The sequence below is a fragment of the Ixodes scapularis genome, unplaced genomic scaffold, assembly GCF_016920785.2.
Source record: "Ixodes scapularis isolate PalLabHiFi unplaced genomic scaffold, ASM1692078v2 PGA_scaffold1__304_contigs__length_218370807, whole genome shotgun sequence".
Taxonomy (NCBI): domain Eukaryota; kingdom Metazoa; phylum Arthropoda; class Arachnida; order Ixodida; family Ixodidae; genus Ixodes; species Ixodes scapularis.
Window position 1 is genome coordinate 58567671 of NW_024609846.1, and position 20666 is coordinate 58588336.

The 20666-nt window shown below is 47.1% G+C and overlaps 1 protein-coding gene across 1 annotated transcript; it reads left to right on the plus strand.

Moving 5' to 3' along the window:
• The first annotated feature begins 1903 nt into the window (after positions 1–1903).
• On the plus strand, positions 1904–19775 carry LOC8027398 (60S ribosomal protein L22). Its single transcript, XM_029983669.3, has 4 exons — positions 1904–2068; positions 3241–3351; positions 8326–8535; positions 17483–19775. Exons 1-4 carry the CDS (start codon positions 2012–2014, stop codon positions 18032–18034), a joined length of 930 nt encoding a protein of 309 aa, XP_029839529.2. The 5' UTR covers positions 1904–2011; the 3' UTR covers positions 18035–19775.
• Positions 19776–20666: the final 891 nt, after the last annotated feature.

The window sequence follows — 20666 nt, forward strand, 5'->3', positions numbered from 1 at the left end:
GATGAGAAATTTAGCCAGTGCAGTAAAACCGGTAACCTGGGGTTTTTAACGTGCATCACGCAGTAGTGATCACATCCTTCGCAGGTGTTGTTCTTCCGGTCTTTATTTTGAAGAGTGGCGTATTCTACCGTTCCGGGGGACACTCCGGTCTTCGTTGGCGCACAGTCAGGCAAAGAGAAGAATTCGCACTGGGCGCCGCCGCAGAAGGAGCAGAAGCACAACGGAAGGGGCCGTTGACGTACGCGCAATCAAAGTAGTCGAGCAGGTCGCCGATGTCACCGGTAGACTTTTCCCTGATGTAGGTTAGTTCTTCGGGCACAAGTTCTGGTGGAAGGAACGCCAGCCTATCCAAAGTCCCGCACAGCTTTCGAAATTGGTCATCTGTCTCGTACTTGTCCAAAAGGCCAAACTCCCGTTCCTTCAATATATATATGTATATATATAAATCGCCACTCAATGGTTTGTATATTACGATTTTGCTTCAGTTTCCCTTTCACATCACCCTCGAGATAATCCTTGACTGCAAACACATTTACAATCACTCAATGACGGAAATAATTAAATTTTTCTAGCCATTCACTTTAAATATTACCCTGAACCCCAAGAAAACCCATGCATTAGTAATGAAGAGACAGTGTGCCTAACCTTTATGTGCGCGTTTAGCGTGACATGAGCACAATGAAAAATCGAGGTCACCGAAGGGTGACTTCGCTTCTTCGGTCACTCTTTGGGTTCAAAAACTTCGATTCACGAAGTTTCTCGGGCGTGGCGCAAGGATGCTTCGGCATGCCTTGAATCAAGCAACCACTTTCCGAGTTTCCGGTTTCCAGTGACCTTAATTTTGGTCCCAAATCGTTGCTTCTCTGCCTGTTATGGCTTATCTTTCGACACCTTTCCATGTGATGGGATGCCAGTTCTCCTAAAAATGGTGCTATGTTCATCGCCTCCGCACTTTTTCCCAGCCCGTGTTTCACCCGAGTAACAAAAAAAAAAAAAAAAGAGTTGAGTTTTTGTTTGGGTTTGTGAAAAAACGGGTGAGCTTCTGTCCGGTGAGCTTTTGTCCGGTTAACTCGAATGCCAGTTGTCCCACACAACCTGCTGCCCGTTTTTGTTCTGTGCAGAGATTATGTGCATGAACGCTGTGTGCAACACGTTCACATATGGCGTCCAATGAACGTAATTGGGGTCCATATCACATGAGCGAATGACGTTTTAGCGAACAGCACCATTGGAGCGAATCGACGTTTTAGCGAATAACGGGGACGCGAAACCGCGCTGCACTCACGCCGCTTCGCGGCGGCAGTCTGCGGCGGCTCATTAAAAAATGTTAGCTCACTTGGCCCACCCGTAAACGCCGCTTCGCGGCGGCCGACTATTCGCTAAAGTGTCTTTCGATGAAAAGTCGGCGTTTGCTAAAATATCGTTTGACCAACTGAGTGCCACCCGACTTGGTTGCACGGTCTTCTGTCATTTTGGCTGCGAACAGTTTTCAAGGACGAAAGTGCTCTTCGACAGAGCTCCAACACACCCTTGAGCAACCTACAAACCTACTACCTCAGCAGAGGCTGCAAAACTGGGTACGTTCCAACTTCCCCAAAAACCAAAAAATAAAACAGTTTTTTTTTTTGTTTTTTTTTTGCGAGTTAACACACTTGTTGATTGAGGCTGAGGAGAAAACGGAGAAAACTGCACTTCCATGGGTTTCGTTCCTCTGAAGGCGCTACCACTGGCGCTACTTTCCGTGAAAATATGACTTCAAAACGTTGCCCTTCACTTTAGCACACATCAACCTACAGTATTAACAGCAGCTTTTTGTCGTTGTTGTTTTTGAAAGTTTTACGGCGCTTTGAAGTTGGCGCTTTCCGCACGTGGTTCCAGTTTTCACCCAGTGGCGGCGCGAGTCGCCAGATCACGTGACCCACGCCGTCCTTCAAACTCCCGTGCGAGTGGTCGGTGGGGCAATTCGCAGAGGGATTCGCGCTTCTACACGGCTTGCCACAATCTCGCCGAAATGTCCGAAAACAAACCGGATGCCCAGGTAGAAGAACGCTCCAACCAGGACCCCCTGGTAAGTGCGCCCATCTTTGATCCGAATCGAACCGTCGGCAATCTCGCAAACGCAGCGACCTGACGCACGGCGCGTCGTGGTGTGGCGTACAACAACAACCGTTCGGCCGAACGTCGCCGCTCGCCGAAGCCCTGTGTTCGGCACGTGGTGCGGCGTGTTCAGGCCTCTTGTCGGTACCGGGGCGATCCCGCGGGCCCGGTGCGTTAAGAAACGTCACCGGTGTCGGCGGCATCGCAACGGTCGCCGCAATTTCGAAAATCGCTTTCGGCGTTCTTCCCAACGTCCATAATGGCGGGCGATCCGTGGAGCGGGAGTTTCGCGAGCCGCTCGTCTCGCCATCTGTCGTAATGAGATGCAATTTCGGAGCGTCGTCATGGTTACCAGCTGCGACGCTTTCTCGGTTGTCGTTGGCGCCGCTTGCCAGCTTCAGCATTTGTTGCGATCGCGACCGGTCGTGATTTTGAACATACCGTGCCCATATTTTCTTTTATGGTGTAGCGATGATAGAAACACTGGTTCTAACGCTTTTGGTGGTGGCCCCCTTCTAGCGCAGCTTGTACCGGAACTTCGGTCGCGGCATTCGTCGGGTTTTATACTAGATTTTATGTGCTCTCCTGGTGTGAATGGACTTTATGAACTTAATCGCCATTGCAGTAAACTTTCTTTTCTATGCGAGACATCCGGCAGAAGCTATATCTTTTTTATACGAGACATACGGGAGAAGCTATACTGGTTAAAAATGAAGTTTTTCACATAAAAAAACAAAGGCGTGAAAGTTACACTAATGCGTTTCAGTGCACGTGAGTTATACAGCCAAGGGGACGTAATAAAGAGGGCTAATTATCACGATAAATAGGGTAATGAACTAATATATCTTCATAGCTTTTTACTTGGTGAAAATAAATGTGTGCTTCTATTAAAAACTTGCTAAGCATAGTTGAAAACTAATAAATCAGTCGATTTTTATAAAGGAAGTGTGGGGATGCACTAGGAGTTACCACTCATGCAACAGCTGCAAGGCTGGCAGTACGAAAGCGCGGACGACAATCCTGTCATCCGTGTTTTTGCCTCGCCAGCCGTAGGTAGGTAATCTTTCGTGCCTGGGTTGGGCAAGAGTAATCCTTTCCTAGGACCTGGTCTCTCTTCGCCTCGTAAGAGCTCTCGTTTCACAGGCGTCCACAGGAGAGGAGGACAGGGACAGTGGAGCTGCGTCGGCTGCCAAGGACGACGAAGCCAATGGCGACGGCCCAGCTGCCAAGAAGTCCAAGGTGGAGCCGGCTAGGGTAAGGAACGCTGCACCGTTCTGCGGGGAGCTGTTAGATCGTATCAATGCACCAGGGGTCCGTTCCGGTCACTGCGAGATCTAACTTGCCTCTTGCAAAGCAAGCGAAGGCAGGGTCGTAGGCCGTTTGCCTGCCAGTGTGAGCGAAGAACGCAGTTCGTCCGCCAACAGGCCGGAAAAAAAAAAAGTCCATAGTCCACTGCAAAACAAGTGCCACGGCGAAGTGAGATTGGATGCAGGTTGAAACTGTGGTCATCCGCCGTTTCACGTGTGACACTGTCGACAACCTGCGCTTGTTTGCAGATCTCAAGTTGTTCCGCTGCCGTGCACAACCCAATGTTGAACGGTGGACGAAGGAGGCCGTGAGACCCCTGTCGTTAGTTCTATATTGGTGAGACATTCTCACCAAAATATTTCTAACTTGTAAAGTTGCAAACGGGTCGAGAATATCTTGAAGGCTTATTGCACTCAAACTATGGTACCACGTCCATTTGGCAGCCGAGAACACTCTCGCTCTTACTATAACCCAAATCGGGCCCCGGGGTATGGATCCTGATCGCATCTTCGAATGACGCATATAGCATGTCCTCAAAAAAGTTCCCTCCGTTTCTGCCTGCTGATATTGGTAAAAGTGTCACGCTGCAGCATGCTGCTATCCAGTGTTGTATGAAGCAGTGTTCCTGGAATGCATTCCTTTTAGGACAGGGGTCTCAGATGTATGTGGGCCAGATAGGCCACCCCTGAAAGGTCGGGGGTCAACGTAGGGGGGGGGGGGGGTGGGATGTTTGGGGCTATAAGTAGTAGTGTTTAACATATTAAAACAGCCAAATCTCTCTGCAACACCCCCCTTTTTTTATCTTCGATTAGTTATGTGACTACCTTCGGTCCATACCTGATGCAATAACAAGATTTAAAATGGCACTGCCACAAGAAAGTGATGGAATTTTTCATTAGACCATGAGAGTGAACTGTCGTTGCCTTGTCACTCAACTTGAAAATTAAAGGGGGGTGCAACGATTTTAAAATTAAAACAATTTGCATCTCGTCATTTTTATGTTGTTTATTGTGCCCCGGAAGACAGAGTAAATATCTCCTTCATTAAAAAATGTCGCAATTCCGCTGCATAATCGCAAAGCAAAAAGTCTAGCTTTACCCCCCACCTGCAGCTGCTAGTGGCAGCTGAAAAAACTATGGTAAGGAGCTTATGTGACCCCACTCGGCTCTAAGCTGCACATAACGCCCGCTAATGTCAGCAGAGGGAGGGAGAGGAAGCGTCCTCCGAGAGAGCTTATGGGAGCCTACACGTCACCCCGAGTTACGTCACTATAGTCAGTTACAGGTTAAGAAGGTAGCGGCAAATGCCCCTCAAAGGGAATCGGATATCCCTCCGCCACCTCCGCATCCAATAGCGTCCCACCGTTTCCGTGACGTCGCGGCCAGCGCGCGAGGAGTGTCTTGCCTTTCTGTACATATTTGCTTTATCTTTCCACTTTGACTTAGCATTGTGGAAGCCACGAGAGGGAGATTAGAGTTCTCCCCCACCCACGGAAACAAATACGACTTTCGGGGATTAGCTTCCCCCCCGATGGATACAAAGGCTGCTTTCAAGGGCTCGGTTCCCTCTCCGATGAATAAATACAAAGGTCGCTTTCTTAAAAAGTGGGATTGGAGACAAGTGGGAATCCATTGAAGCGGAACAAGGAGCGTTTCCAGTGAACTCTTCTTTCGACTGCGGAGAGATTTGAAACGGGCGCATCACACTTGTGGGAGGAGCTTCTCCTACCTTCTTAACTTGCAACCGACTATAGGAATGCGACTAGGTGTGACCCTGAAGGCTGGGAGTGAGTTAAGGAATGCCAGAAATGCCAATATTTATCTTTTTTTTTTTTTTTACACAACTAGGACACACTGGCGTATTCGGTTTTCTGTTCTTTACTTCAAAAGTGTCAGAAGGCAACTTCCACAAATTTTTACCGAAGTCTGGAAATCATTGCACCCCCCTTTAAGGAGATGTGCCAGGGGAAAAATTTTTTTACTATATCGTAAGGAAACTTTTACAGTTTATGGTGCTTAACCTTCTCTGCAGAAATCATCTAGTCTTAAATTTTTATTAGATTCTTCATGCAATATACTTGCAAAAAAAACCATGTTCTTGTGTACATGTGAGGCATGGCAATACCTAAAAAAAGCCTAATAATATAGACTAGGTCGCCCCTTTTAAACCACTGGTGCAATGAGCAACACAAATAATGTGCGATACTTCATTTGAAAGGTTCAGTGTTGACCACTTTGCTCTCAATGAAACTTCAGTTTTGTAGGCATTCCTTTCCTAAGCGATGTAATTAACATTTTGACCGATAAAATGGGCCGTGCACAATGCTATGAGGAGCGTGTGCAAGTATGTTGCTTCTGAAAGTGCCCTTTTTGTACAATTGCTCGCACAGGTGGAACGTGGCATAAAGCCACTCTTCGATCGTGCCCGCCCTCGACTCGTAACGTAAAACGTAACCCGCCAGGACGCGCGTTCCGAAATTAATCTTTCTGGTTCTTCCATACTCCATGCGCTCCTAAGCTGACAGTGCGGCGGAAGCTACATGCTTGTTGAACCAGCGCTGCATTCACCTTTCACCGCATCATCACGTTCCCTCTCGTACTCATGCGCAGAGAACGGGGTCGGGCGATGAGAGGGAGGCGTTCGACTGGTTTGGCAAGCGTGTAACTCCCACAGCATTGTCAGCTTAAAGGGCCACTGACAATCCCAACATCGATATTCTTTTTATTATTGCAAACGGCTGAAAATGATTCCCGGGGATCGCCCAAAAAATATTGAGCTTGAGAACTGCATTTTTATGGAGAAAAAAGTAATATTTTCAGAACGCTTGATTTGAAACGCGTGCCCGAATCTATGACGTAGTTAACGAAATGGTGCACTCCTCGACTTTTTGGATGACTTCTAAGAGAAAGTGTCATTTAGCTTTCTTTCCCTCTTATCGTTTAACATGCGCACGCGCCACCTGACCATCCCCGACAGTATTTTGCGAGACCCTTCTTTGCGTGCAGATGACAGATCAATTTTCAGTGCCTCTTTTTTTAGCCGTGTTAGTTGGTCTAAAACAATTTTTAAAAAGGTAAGGAAAAAAATGCCGTGTAGCAGCCCTTGGTGAGCAACGTGAGAGGCGATGTCGCAAAAGTGCTGCAAGAGAGGTTATTTATGAGGCTATTCAACATCGAGAAAAAAAACAACAGCTCGTCCGTGCCGTACTCGACTTCCCCGTTGTGCCCGCACCCTCTGATTGTCCTCAGCACAGCCACTGGGTGCCATTATGTTGAAAGTATGAAGAAAAAGCTAGGAAACAGCCGATGTTTCATCATTAACAATTCTTTTTTAATTTTTATTTTTTGCAATCGGCAGTTTAGTGCCTTTACAGTCGTGGAGGAGAGTGGAGGCGACAGTATGTTGGTCGGCGGAGAGACGAGCAAGAGCCTCCGAGCAGGCGCCAATGTGTTCATTTTAACCGGCACAGGGCCTGTAGTAGGCATGGGGTTCTGGCGGTTAGTTTTATCGGCGCGCTGGCGGCACTAGAGTTCCTGTATAGGCTCCCTACAGGAGCCAGAGTTGCGCGTCTGTTTTTCACGTGCTGCCGCACCGCTAGTCGCTGAGATCCGATCACTTCAGGAGCCGGATAAAATGCCGCGCTGGAAAGTAGATGTTGCCCGTGCCTCGGCGTACGTTCCCCTGCTTTGGAGCAGGCCGTGCGCCTCGAATGCGCGGTGCCGCTATTCGCCGAATTCAGTCACGTGAGGAACAGGATCAACATGTCAAGCAGGAAAGACGGCGCTACGGGGATAACGTGCAACTCTGGCTCCCGTAGGGAGCTTATACGGGAACTCTACGCTGTACTAAAGCCCCTTAATGTTTCAAAAGTAGCGCAAGGTGCATGCAACGTGCAGCCTTTGTGAAGATCATGGCGGCACAGCGCAGCCCTGAGCTAGGTTTTAGAGTCCATGTTCTTTCTTCCCAGAAGTGGCACGGGTGCATGTCTCGAGCATGTCAACGACAATGAATGGCGCCACTTTTCCGAGGATAGAGGGGCTTTAGGCTGCACGGACACGCAGCGCCATCTGGCGGCGATTGTTGAAACTGACGCGCGCAGCGGCCAATGGGAGCCTCGTTGCTGCGCGCCAGCCAATGGGACCTCTAGTGTCAGGGAAACTAGGCGCCGTTTTTGCGCTCCAAACTGATGACGTTGGCTCACTCCATGGGACATGTAATGCTTTCGCATTAATATATTTTATGAATAACAATAATAATTATTACAGACATGCAACTTGCAAAACCTCTTAACGTTTCAAAATGCTTTTGCCAATTACGTCATCGAAAAAAGAAAAAAAGGGGGGGGGGGGGGGGGTGTGTGCTCGAATTAGGGAGAAGCTCTTATTTTTTTATTTATTTTTTGCGTGCCCACACGCTTTTCAGGCGTTTCAGACAATGAAAAAGAAAGAATAATGTGTAGATCTTGGGGCTGGCAGTGGCCCTTTTGGGCTGGTTCATACACTTACATTTGCCTATGACCGAGCTCTCGCGATCTCTTAAATACGAGAGAACACTGGCACGCCGGCGCCGTCTACGAGGCGGCCTTCAAACTGCATTTCGCTAGAGCTAAGGTTTTGCAGTGTTTACAAGATCAAATGTACATACCATCTACGAGGGACGGTCATTTGTAACGTTGTCAAAAAGCGTTGGAGCCAATAAAGAAAGAATGATGCACGAAAAGGAAAAGGTAATATACGGAAATGGCAAGTGTTCCATGCCTGCCCGATAGAAGGCGCCAGTGTGTTTTTTCGTCACAAGAGATTGTAAGGCACTCAGTCGTGGGCTGTCGCAAGTGCGTAAGCCAGCTTTTAGGGGTGAACAGGGGAGAGCCCGCTTCATCTGGTGCCCAACCTCTCTCTCTCTCTCTGTCCCGCCTCACAGACGTCGTCGGGGCGTCCACAGCGGGAGAGTAAGGCAGCGGCGTCCCGGCGCCTGAGTCACCTGGAGGTGGCAGCCAAGGAGGGGGAGGCCCTGCTCAAGGAGCTGGGCCACAAGGACAGCAGTGACCCGGACTCTGGCCGCAGGAGGACCCGCTCCCAGACGAGGGGCACCGCCCCCACCCCAGCCCGCCAGCAGCGCCAGCAGAAGCAGGTTGGTGGTGGCGTCCCCTGGCGAGGCGCTTTGAAGGCTCGTTTGCGCATGTGCCGCTTTGCTAGCTTGGTGCTCTGGACGCATGGCTTAATTTCTCGACCCTGCTGACATCGTCTCTCCGACACGTGGCGTTCTGCGTCGCGGAGGTTTGGCTGTTGGCCGCATGCACCAGCATGATCTGCGAGGGTGCTCCATTTGCGAGAAAGTACAACGGAAGAATTTCGAACGAAGGCACTCGTTTTCGGCAGGAACGTAGTGCTTCCAATGTCGTCCGAAACCGGCTATGCAAAGGTCTCGGAGGCCCAGCATGGCGCGAGCGACGCGCTCGACTTATTAAGTGAAGCCAGTTTTCGTGCTGAAAGAGGAAATTCGAAGCAAATTTTTTAATCTTCGTCCCGAATGCGCCTATGCCATAGACAAGACTAGAGTTTGGAGACAAAACCGTCGTACACTCACTGAGTAAGTGAGGGAGTAGTGTAGCTCTTGTGTCAGTCCACGCAACACTCCGCATTCATAATAGTTAGCTCAAAAAGCAAAAGACAAAGTGGGGGATGCAAATTCTGTTCATCCGTTAAGAAAGGTGTGAGTTTGTGCAGTTGAGAAATCAATGTTTGCATGCTGCCAGTCTAAATTGAGGCTGCTAAAATCGAAACACAAGCTGGAAGCTAAGTTGTTAGCTTGTCTATAGAAGCTAAAACTGCAAAAAAAGAATCCCCTCCCCCCCCCCCCCCCCCCCCCAAAAGGGAAAAAAAAAAAAGAAAAGCTTTGAAAAGATGTAGTCTGCCTGATGCTCAATACATGCTAATCACGGAGGGCATTTCTGCTGCAAAGTAGAGTGGGTGCACGGGGAATGAACTGCTTTTGTGCCCTTTATTACATGTTTAAACACAAGCTGGGTACAGGCTTTTCAGAAAGAATGACATTTTGGCTCTGCCTGCCTTGGAGACTGTGCAGTGCTGTATCTTCATGGTTGGCTAGAGATGTGGTTTTGACGAGGAGTTGTCGGCTACGGTGTAGCCTGGTTTCTTAGCCTGACTTTTTCAGACATGGAGTTATTCTTTTTTTTTGATGAGATCCAAGTGTGGAAAAGTATGTGAGCTCAAAGGCACTTAGCTATGTGGGGCTTGGGCCTTGTATGTCATGGCAAAGACGGGAAAAAAGAGCTCTGACCTGGCTGACTATGAGTTGGCATTCATGTTTCTCCCTTTGGGAGAGAGGTCTGCACAGTCGACCGGTGTGTTTGGATCAAAGAAGGCTACCGGGGAACAGTGCCTTGCTAGCTGCTTTTACAAGCAATAATTTAGCTCGAGGCAAGCCATTCATATTGGCAAGGATGGTACCAATACCACCAACAGAGCAATGTGGAAACAGCTTGGGAGTCCGTGGGAAACTGCACCCAGAGAAGAACTTTTTCAAGCATCCAACTGACATACAGAAAAGGGCGTATGCGGAGAGCAAGTCGTCTTCTTCTTGCGCAGGAGTTACGGTAACGTCGGAATGATGCCGAGCTCTGATTGGCTGATTGAAAGAATAATAGGTTGACCTGTATGTATGCTAGATGCCTTGAGGTCTACCCACTATTTTTTTCCATCAACCAGTAAGAGCTCGACGTTCTGACATCATTGCAACCCCTGTGCAAGAAGTGGACAAACTTGCTCTCCACATAGGGTCTCTGATGTACTTCACCCCTTCAAGTGCATTTGAACCATTTGCACGAGCAGAAGTACCTTCAAGGGATACTACAACGAAATATAGGCGCTTATTCCTTGGTCTATTCGTGTTCAGGGGAGCATTGTCACATCAGCCGCACCAATCTCTTGTTGAAAAAGACACGAAAAGAAATTTTCTAATGAATTAAACGATTAGCAAAGAGCACCTGGGGGATGTCGCTATTGCCTCGTTTGTAATGCCCGTCTCGGAACCTTGACAGTTAGTGAGGGTAACTGTCTCGCCTCCGGCCACGACGAGAGAAGAGCTGAAGGAGGAACTTCCCTTTCCCTTTCCCTGAGACTCTTTTTTTGTGTGTCCAAGAAGTCGCTATTGTCCCTCTACAAGATTACAGAAGATTACCCGTCACTCAAAAGTCGTACAAAGGCAGCTTTGGGGTTACTTGCGGTGGCCCGTTCGCTGGTGTGCTTCGGCGGCTTTCAGCGGATGCTATGAGCCATCGGGGCCTATCCAAGGCCGTGTGAGTGTCACGTGACCTTGGAGAGGGGGCACAGCAACATACGGAAAGCGTATCACGGGCTACGTCCACAGAGCGGGACTGGCCGGGATAGCCAGTCCCGCTCTGTGGACTGGCTATCCCAGTCCACAGAGCTCTTTGTCCCGAGACAAACTTCGTCACGATTGCTGCGGATGTGACATATTCTCCGCTGGCTGCTTTCCGAGTGTTTGCCAGAGTGGGCTGTTGACAACGAAAAATACAGCCATCAGGCTCAAAATACAAACGCGCGATTCTCATTTACGGATATTGCGGATCATATTCAACCCATTTCTGAACACGACAGGTATATTTCAAATTCCGTTGAAGTGTCCCTTTAGAAGTAATGGAGCATGGATCAGCCTGTCTGACTACGCTGCTATGTACAGAGAAAACAGCTCAGATGTGAGTGATTTGAAAGTGTGCTCGAAAATTGCACGTCGCCACTCTTTCTCGTCAAATGTGGACAGGATGCGGGAAAAGCTTGCTACGCACGTTTTCAGCAGGCCAATGACTGAACGGCACAGATACGGTACTACCGTGAGGGAAAGCTGAACAGTTTGTGGAATTGTGCAGGGAGAGTCGAGCTCACCCTACGGTTGTACTTGTTTGATGTTCATAATCCGCAATATCCAGATGAGGAAACTGCCCGGGAAGTCCCGACCTAAAGATAGTGGCATGTGGCATCGACTGGTTCGGCAGCTGGGGATATTAGTTGGGGAACGCTGCCATCCCGCACGACGTGTTCCTCATGCTGGGCACCACACAAGGACTTCATGTCACTCTGAAATCGACAATAGACCTTTCTGCGCATTTGCTAACTACGTGTGGCATCGTGCCAATTTAACCAAAATCCCGAGAGATTTGTTGGTAGGGTGCGGCAGACATCGGGAAAAAGCGTTCATCTGGACATGCCAGCGTTCCTGATAGTTCATTATATGTTGACGTTATGCAGCTTATTACAACTGCTGAAGTTTGCTAACGGTAAACGGCAAAAAGGTGAGGTACCTGTTTTGTATTTTTGCTACGTTTAAGGACGTTTTGCAGAGCAGGACTGCTGACATCGATGTTCAGCATCTCGCAAGGTTGCGAGCAAATATAGATGAACTCATTGCGACTGGAAAGAGGGAGTGCGAGAATGTTCTGTATTGACAATGCTTTCCCCGAGGTAGTGGACTGCATAATCTACTATGTCACTGATTTCTTGTCAAGAAAGATGAAAATGGTGTTCAGCTGTAGCGTCTGCAGCGACTCCCAATATCCGAGAGCAAAAAATGCAAGTGGGGCAGCCTTGACCAACTCGAAGATGCAATGTGGTGTTGTGCACCCTAACTAGCTGAGGAATGGTATGACTGTGGAAGTCTTTGCTGCACCAAATGCCAGCTGCAAGGCGAAGAGACCGTTGTTCTACCGCTGACATTAAGCACCAGCAACTTGGTTCACTATTTACTTTGCAAGTAAGGCTGAAGCATGCAAGATATTTCTGGGTGTCTACCAACCTGGATAACCTGGAAGTATCAGGGAATTTCGAAACATCTGGAAAAGTCAGGAAATTGTCAGGGGTATCATCAGAAAGTTTCCCAAGTTGGGGGAAAATGTGTGATGGTGGGTAGCACAGTGACGTGCAACGAAGCGGGATCATGTGGCTTGCGGTGCCTTGGCTGACCCTTGCACTGAATAACAGTTGCCCGAGGCATCACTAGGCGGCGTAGGTCGCCACCGGATTCAGCTGAATAAACCAGTGTTGGGAAGTACTTTAAGTACATTGTACTTAAAGTACTACTTCAAGTAGGTTTGGGAAACTTGTACTTTACTTAAAGTACTTTCTTTGAGTATGTACTTGTACTTTACTTAAAGTTTTTTTTTTGGTACTTTCCAAGCAAAGTACAATTCCCAACTTTAAAGTACATTCCCCAAATTTGATTTTGTTAAATTTGTGTCATGAAATTATGCTTTGTCAACTCCGAAGAAATACTGAGAGGGATATTCTACTCTCCCCAGAAACGTGAGCAGATGATCGCATCGCTCCGTTTGTTCTGGGGGCGGCTTTCCCGTTGCTTTTTGAACTCTCGCTAATTATTAGGAGAGCAAAATTACTCATAATGTAACACCTGAGACTAGTACGGATAAATTTAATTTTCAAGTCTAAGTAAAAGACAACAGAAGAGGACGCGTCACAATGTTTTGAGACATTCTCTTTTGCCTTTTTTTTCTATTTGAAAGTTCCTTAATTTTTTTCACACCCCAATCTCAGGTATCACTTTATGATTAATTATCACCAGCTCGCTTGTGCACTCACTTTTTTTTCATTAAGGAGAGGATACTTTTCTATGAGAGAATTGCTTGCGGAAGCCACGGGGCTGACGTCATTCTCTCTCCCTGTACATTTAACCCCCTTGAGTGCAACAATCTCCAGCAACTCAAAAGACGGACTTCTGTATTCGGCTCCATTCCAGAGAATAACAACTCTGTAGCAACTTGACTTTATCAAATATTTGCCGGTGTTTTTTGGAAAATAGGACTTGCATCCCTGATTACCCCTGGGCAATGCATACAAGTTAAAAAAATCACTGTATTGGGGAATTAAAGGACATCATGAAAAATTGTATTGAAATGCTTGTACTTTACTTTTAAAGTACATTGTATTTAAAGTACTTTACTTCAAGTACATTGCACTCAGAGTACTTACTGCTTTACTTAAATTATGTTACGTCTCATTTACTTCGTACTTTACTTGAAGTACCTTTTAGATGTATTTTACCCAACACTGGATTAAACGGACGAACACGGCTCAAAGAACCACTGCATTTTCTTTTTTTGTAATTGCCGGAATTGATTTGAAATGTTCAGGGGAATCCTGGAAAGGTCTGGGAATTTGAGAGAGGCAATGTGGTAGACACCCTGTACTTTTTGGCCAAGGGCAAAATCAAGGTAAATATAAATTGCAATTATCAAAGGTTATCAAACAAAAAGATTAGGAGCTTGGCTGTCTTTCTTGGTGGAATGGCCAAAAAAGTGGTACGAGCTTTGAGTGCTCTCGGAGAAAGTGGTGCGAGTTGTTTTCCTCCTTCGGCATGAACAAAGTTAAAGTTTGCGATCAAGTGATAGTCTAAAAGTACAAAGGAGGACCCCTGCTGGAATATTTTTTGGGGAGATGATGCTTTTACAACTTGCAGATTCAAAACTGCTGAATTCCTTACTAGTTCCTTTAGTCATGCATTGGTTGACAAAGGACGTGCAAAAGCAAGTCCAAGTGAAGATCCTTTGAGGCGGTGGTGACACTGCACAACACTTGGCAGACTACCACTCCCGGATGCAACCCACATAATGTGATCTATGGAGAAATGGACAGACAATCAAGAAGTTCCAAGAGGTTGAGGGTGGTTTGAACATCTGCATCGAGCGCGATAGCTACGACTGCATCCATTGTGACTGGAGTGACCGCTCTGTGACGTGCGTGCACACTTCTGCAACAGCTGCAACATGCGCAGCAACTCTGGCAAACATGGCAGTCATGGCACCCGCTTCTCTGTGGGCTTTTTCTGTAGTGCATCAAAAAAGGAGGGGACGTGCTGCCGCTCTCTGGCATAAGAAAAAACGGACAGACAGTTTTCTATAGCCCCAAGCTTTATTCACTTCTTTTTTTTTTCTTTTTTTTTAGGATCAAACTTGCAAAACTGGGTGGTCTAAAAAAAGGTGCTGTAAGTTGTCTTGGGCTGTTGCACATAACTTTACCAAGAGTAAAAATCTCGCCACATGCTTTTGCCACGATTACAGAAGACGGTGTAATATTAGCAGCAATGCAGCAAGGTAGAGATGTGATTTCGGGATCACAAAGACGTTGCACACATTCGGAAATGCTACCACATAACACTTTTTCGGACGATGAAAACTTGCGATAATTTGTGTGCTTCGGACAGATCTTCGAAATCGGTACAAACCAGTAGTTCCTTGAACTTGAGCACACTTATGCAGTATGTGAAATAAGAGATAAGGGCAACATTTTAGACGAAACCCCCAGACTAGGGGAAGAAGGGACAACGCAATACAAAGTTTCTAACAGAGTTGAAATTTATTGGACAGAATATTGTGGTCTTATAGGGTACAAGAGCCCAGAAAACCAAAAGGAAGAGGTTGAACTTCTCTTTCCCAAACGCACAAGAGAGGGAGAACATTGACAAGTACCACACCGGTACTGTTCTAATGCAAACAAACGGGTGGAGGAAGATCCCTTACCCCACCTCGGTGAGGTCCTGATGCACATCACAAAAGACAGGGCTGCATTAGGGGAAAACCCCAACAAGGAAAAAAGCGAACAACCCCCGACATTCGTCACACCTGAAACAAAGGGGGCAGGGTTGAAACTTAAACCCAAACTAACAACATCCTACACAGATATAAAGGTGACCCCCAAACAATCAAATTTGTCGACATCTTTTCAACTCCGTGTCTAAATTAAAAGACGGCCTATATACTGCATTCCCGTGACTAATAATAGTTGGGGACTCCTTTACGAAACGTTTATGATCCTCTCTCTCGGTCAACACAACCGATGTGGATTGCCATAGAGGTATTCCAGCGCATGTTTCAACATTTCTTAATACTGGTCTTTGTTTCTAATACAACGTTTGTGTTCAGTTAAACAATCATTCAAACACTGCTTCAATTGTCCAATGTAACATAACCCGCAAGCAAAAGGAATCTTGTATACTACGCCCGACACAGAATCACCATTTTTTTCTCCGTGTTTTTTGGTGCATCCAGTTCTGGCCGAGTTGAACGGGGTGAAACGACTTAGTTTGAAATCATTTTTGAACACAGTGCTAATGCCGTAGTGGTCGTTGGCCGATTTGAAGTTATGAGAAATCTCATGGAAGAAAGGGAGAACAACATGCCTGGCAGATTTACGAACCTTTTGACATTTCTCTTTCTTATTAACCCCGTACAACAACTGTCTGTACACATACTCCTTGGGAAAACCTGTCACGCCGAAGCAGTTAGAAAGGTGTTGGAGCGCAGAACCAGTCAAGTGCGAACAAGATTTTTTAAGGGTACTATCTACTAAATTCCTGACTATGCCAGCCTTGATATTTTTCAAGTGGCAACTTTTGAAAGGCAGGAGCGGTTTGACTTCCGTTTTGCCATTTTGCCAACACAACATGGAGCTAGTTTTAAGCTGGATGTCTAAAACTGCAGGCAGTCATTTACCAGTCTTTCTACTGAGAATTGTAGCTCTGGCACACTTACATAGACAAAGTTCTCTACCAACGCTGACCATGAAGAATCGGTAGTGCAAATGTGAATATCGTCGACATAACGCCGTATGAGGATGACACCTGGAGAACGGCTTTGAATGAGACCAATTAGACGCATATCCAAAAAGCTAATGTGAATCTTTGAGAGGACTGGGGCCACGGCTGAACCAATACATATTCATTGTTTTTGAATGAAATTGTGATCATCGTACTTTACAACCGTTGCCTGAAGGTGCAATTCTAAAATTCTAAGGCAATCCAGTACTGAAATTCCAGACTGTAATTGAAACCTGACGAGGTTGTTTTCCAGAAAAATATAAACTCAGTTGAGAAGGGTTTTGGAATCAAGCGAATAATAAAGGTCCTATATATCCATCGAAAACACCAAACAAGGTCTCTTATGAAAGGGCTGCAACTCCATAACCAAATCATCTGAACAACGTAGTGACAATGGACTTTTAACTTCCAAGACCGACAAAGCACTCTAAAGGAAAGAAGAGACAAATTTTTGCCAGGTGCCTTTTTCTTTGGCCAGTACTTGGAGGGGAAGGTCCACCTTGTGGTCTTTTAAAAAAAACTTAATCCCAAACTTGTCACTGGGAGTACTGTTTGATTTGGATACTTGTGACAGAAAGTCGCAATCCTTCAACAAGCCGACTATCTCTTTTTTTATCTTTTTTAGGTTTCTGTCTAATTGCTTAAACACACCCATGACGGCTACGTCAGACTTCTCCTGCAACTCATTCATCGCCAACAGAGTGAATTTTCCTGATTTGTCAGTTTCGAGAAGTATGGTGGCACACTAAAGATTACCACCCATGCAACAGGTACGAGACTATAGTAGGTTACAAGTCAAGAAGGTAGCAGCAAATATCCCTCCGCCACCTCCGCATCCAATAGCGTCCCATCGTTTCCGCGACGTCGCGGCCAACGCGCGAGGAGGGTCTTGCCTTACTGTACATATTTGCTTTATCTTTCGACTTTGACTTAGCATTGTGGAAGCCACGAGAGGGAGATTAGAGTTCTCCTCCTCCAATGGAAACAAATACGACTTTCAGGGATTAGCTTCCCCCTCCGATGGATACAATGGCTGCTTTCAGGGGCTCGGTTCCCCCTCCGATGAATACAAAGGTCGCTTTCTTAAAAAGTGGGATTGGAGACAAGTTGGCATCACTCTGTAGCCAATATCTATCCATTGAAGCGGAACAAGGAGCGTTTCCAGTGAACTCTTCTTTCTACTGCGGAGGGATTTGCAACCGGTGCATCACACTTGTGGGAGGAGCTTCTCCTACCTTCTTAACTTGTAACCGACTATAGAAAAGCGAAAATGGACATGCACGTTTTTTTTTTTCGCTTCTTACTATTCGCGTTTTCGCACTGCCAGCCTTCTGCCGGTTGTACAAGTGGTAACTTAAGTGCACTAGCAAGCATACTTCCTGCTCGCTCCAAGTCTTTCTAAAATGACGACGTCCTCTCACACGACACGCAGGAGCCCGCCCGGCGGACAGCCAAGCAGCCACGCGCTGCTGCCAAGAAAGCTGCAGCCAAGCGCCAGAAAAAGCAGGAGGAAGAGGAAGAAGAGGAAGAGGAGGTCGAGGAGGAGCGCGAGGAGGCAAAGGACAAAAAGCCAGCCAAGGAGTCCAAGGAACATGGAACCGAGTCAAAAACCAACGACACCCAGGCCGAAGACAAGAAGGAGCAGCTGAACAACAAAGAAGACGCCGCAGCAGACAAGACGCCCAAGGCCGAGAAGGCCGCTTCGGAGAGCGCCGACGAGAAGCCTGCTGGCGACAAGGCCAGCGGAGGAGACCTCAAGCCCTCGGCCTCCAGTAATCCGTCGGTTACGGCATCACCCGTGCCAGCTGCGTCCGCTCCACCTTCGTCCGCACCGGCCTCATCTGCACCGGCTTCGTCCCCACCGGCTTCGTCTGCACCGGCTTCCTCTGCACCGGCTTCCTCTGCACCGGCCTCGTCAGCACCGGCTGCATCCGCGACGGCGTCGTCAACACCCGCGCCGCCGCCAGAAGAGGTTGCCGCCTAGGAGACTCTGGTCGCTCGCGTTGCAAGGCGGGGGGGAAGGCCACCGTGCTGAATTCTGTCCCCTCCCGCCTAACTGAGGCAGCAAGCACCCTGCCACACTCTCGTTCTCCTTTCGGTTTAGTGTGTCGTCATCATCTGCCGCATACATTGGGTTTTTATTGCATTTCTTCCGTTGTTTCGTAGCGAGCACTGCGTTGCGCGAGCGTCTTTTTCTCAGTGATGGTGGCTTGCTGTCGGAAAGTTCTTTTTGCTTGCAGATTTCTTGAAACCTGAATGTCGCCGTCATTTTCTTTTCTGTCGAGGCTGTGCGAGGATTAAAGGGCAATGAATGTCGTCGGAGATTGTGCTTTGTGTTGTAGACTTTTTTCGCTGTTGGGGGAGACATGTTTGGCGTGCCTAAGAGTGCATTTTAGTTTTAATAACTTTTGAGTCAGGCTCCGAATGGGATCGATGCACAAGTTGTATCTTCCCTGCAGAGTTGTATTTATAGACTGCCCAACGTTGTTTGGGAACTGCAGAGGGGATGGATGGTGCTGAAGCATTTCCTTCTGAAGAGAAATACTTCCCTGTGCCAAGACACCTTGCCTGACTGTTATACTTAGTGCCCCCTTCCCCCTCCCTCCTTTTTGACGTAAGATTGACCGCTTCGCAAATGCCATAATCATTCATTGTTTTCAAGCATAGCTCGACAGAGCAAATACCTCTCCCCAAATTCATGCCTTGTTTGCCGCCGCAGTGCTACCTTTTCACGCTTTCCTCTTCCCCTTACCGAGCGGTCGGAGTTCATATTTCTTTATTTGTGGATTGACAGCTGCTTTTCTAAAGATGCTCTTGTTGGTACGGGCACCCCTTGTTATTCTGTGAATGACCATTGGATGCTAAACTCAGTGGGGCATAATTGATTATTGAGGAAATTTGATCAGTTTGACAATTACCACTCGGAACCATCAGTTTGACAAAAAAGCGTTTAGGGGATCTAAATTTTAAACACCTTTGTTTCGTTAAATAAGTGTTGGGTTCTGTTTGCGTTATCCTGAGTACTATGCACTGTACATATGCATTGTGCCCCTTCTAACACCATTTTTGTACTCCCCTGGTCTCTAGGCAGAGTGGTACTTGTAGTCTCTTTTATCGAAACTTCCGTTTCACCGATGGTCTCACGTTGGGCTGAGAAACTCAAAGATGGATTTTGTGTGCGTGCAGTCAGCTCTTTGGAGTGTGGCCTTTTTCACAGTCGACCAGGTCTCCGGTGCGGGGGTCTCCTACATTTTACGTTTTTATGGCCCCTTGCGGTTAAGTTAAGCTGCTCCGATTCAGAAAGCTTGTTTCTTCAGCGTGTGGTTTTTGTCGAAGCTTGGGCATGAGCCTTACCTGGGCATCCTTCAGAAGGAAGGGTATCCATAAAGAATTAAGCTGACACTAATTTAGAATACATGCCTTTGTGTTTTTGGTACCCTCGGTTATTCAGATCTCTTCAGAATCTGTTTGGGATTCGGATATGAAAGTTCCGAGGTTGGCGGAACTGGAAGATGCTGTTTTCAAGATACATAATTTTTTGCATTGCCTTAACATCAATCCTCGGCAGGCAGGCAGGACCTTGAGGGCACCTGTTTTCCTGGGCATTTTACTTCTTTTTTATTGTCATAGTAATGTCCCCTTTTTGTAGTCGACTTCACCTTTGCTTTTCTCACTTCATGACAATGCAAGTGTAAATCCACAATAAAGCAGTTTACATCATCCAATGTCTGCCACGTTTACTTTGCATTCAATAGCATCGTGGGGATTGACTTCCCTCCCCATGAGGGACGAGTGCAGTCTTTGCAGATTCTGTATTAGGTGTGCCACTTTCGGCAAGGAATTCAACATTCTGAACAAAAGATTTGTATTTGTAGTTTGATCTATCGGTCAAATCACCTTTTGAAGGGTTGAAGTCTCTTTTCGGAGTGTCTGTTTTCCTTTCCTCTATTTCGTGCAAAGTCACGGAAAACACGCAGACTCGCAGACAGGTTGGGGTGCGTCGTGTGAACATGAGGGTGACTCATAATTTACGTGTTGACATGCAATGCGGGCGAAGATGTGCCCGGTGCAAGCGTTTGCCAATTCTACCTTCCACATCCGTCCAAAGGCACTCCTTCAGATGACACGGAATCTAAATTCCCCCCCCCCCCCCCCCCCCCGTTAGAATGCACTTGTGCATTAAAATGGTGAAAATATTAAAAGATTTCAAAGATGGTTTGAGATCGGCACTTGTCACAGCTTCGCTGGCTAACCACCTTCACAGCGTGGATTGGAGCCCCAACTTCTGTGACACTCCATTGCCCTCAAGCAAGTCGATATCAGCCGTGCAACGATGTGCGTAAATTCCCCTTGTTTTTTGTGTCGATAGAAATTTAAATACAAATTTTGGCAGCGATTATTTTGTACACATCTTCGCGAAACTGGCTTCGTGAAGCGTCTACAGATTACATAGAGCAATCTGAGCTCGCTTACATTATACGCGTTTTCACAATATGTTTGAGGGTGTTCTTGTTATGGTCAAAGGCAGAGTTCCGGTAATCGGGACAATGGGGACGAAGAAGCCACAACAACAAAAAAAGACAGTCATGGCTCCGCGTTGGGCGCCAGTTTGTGGA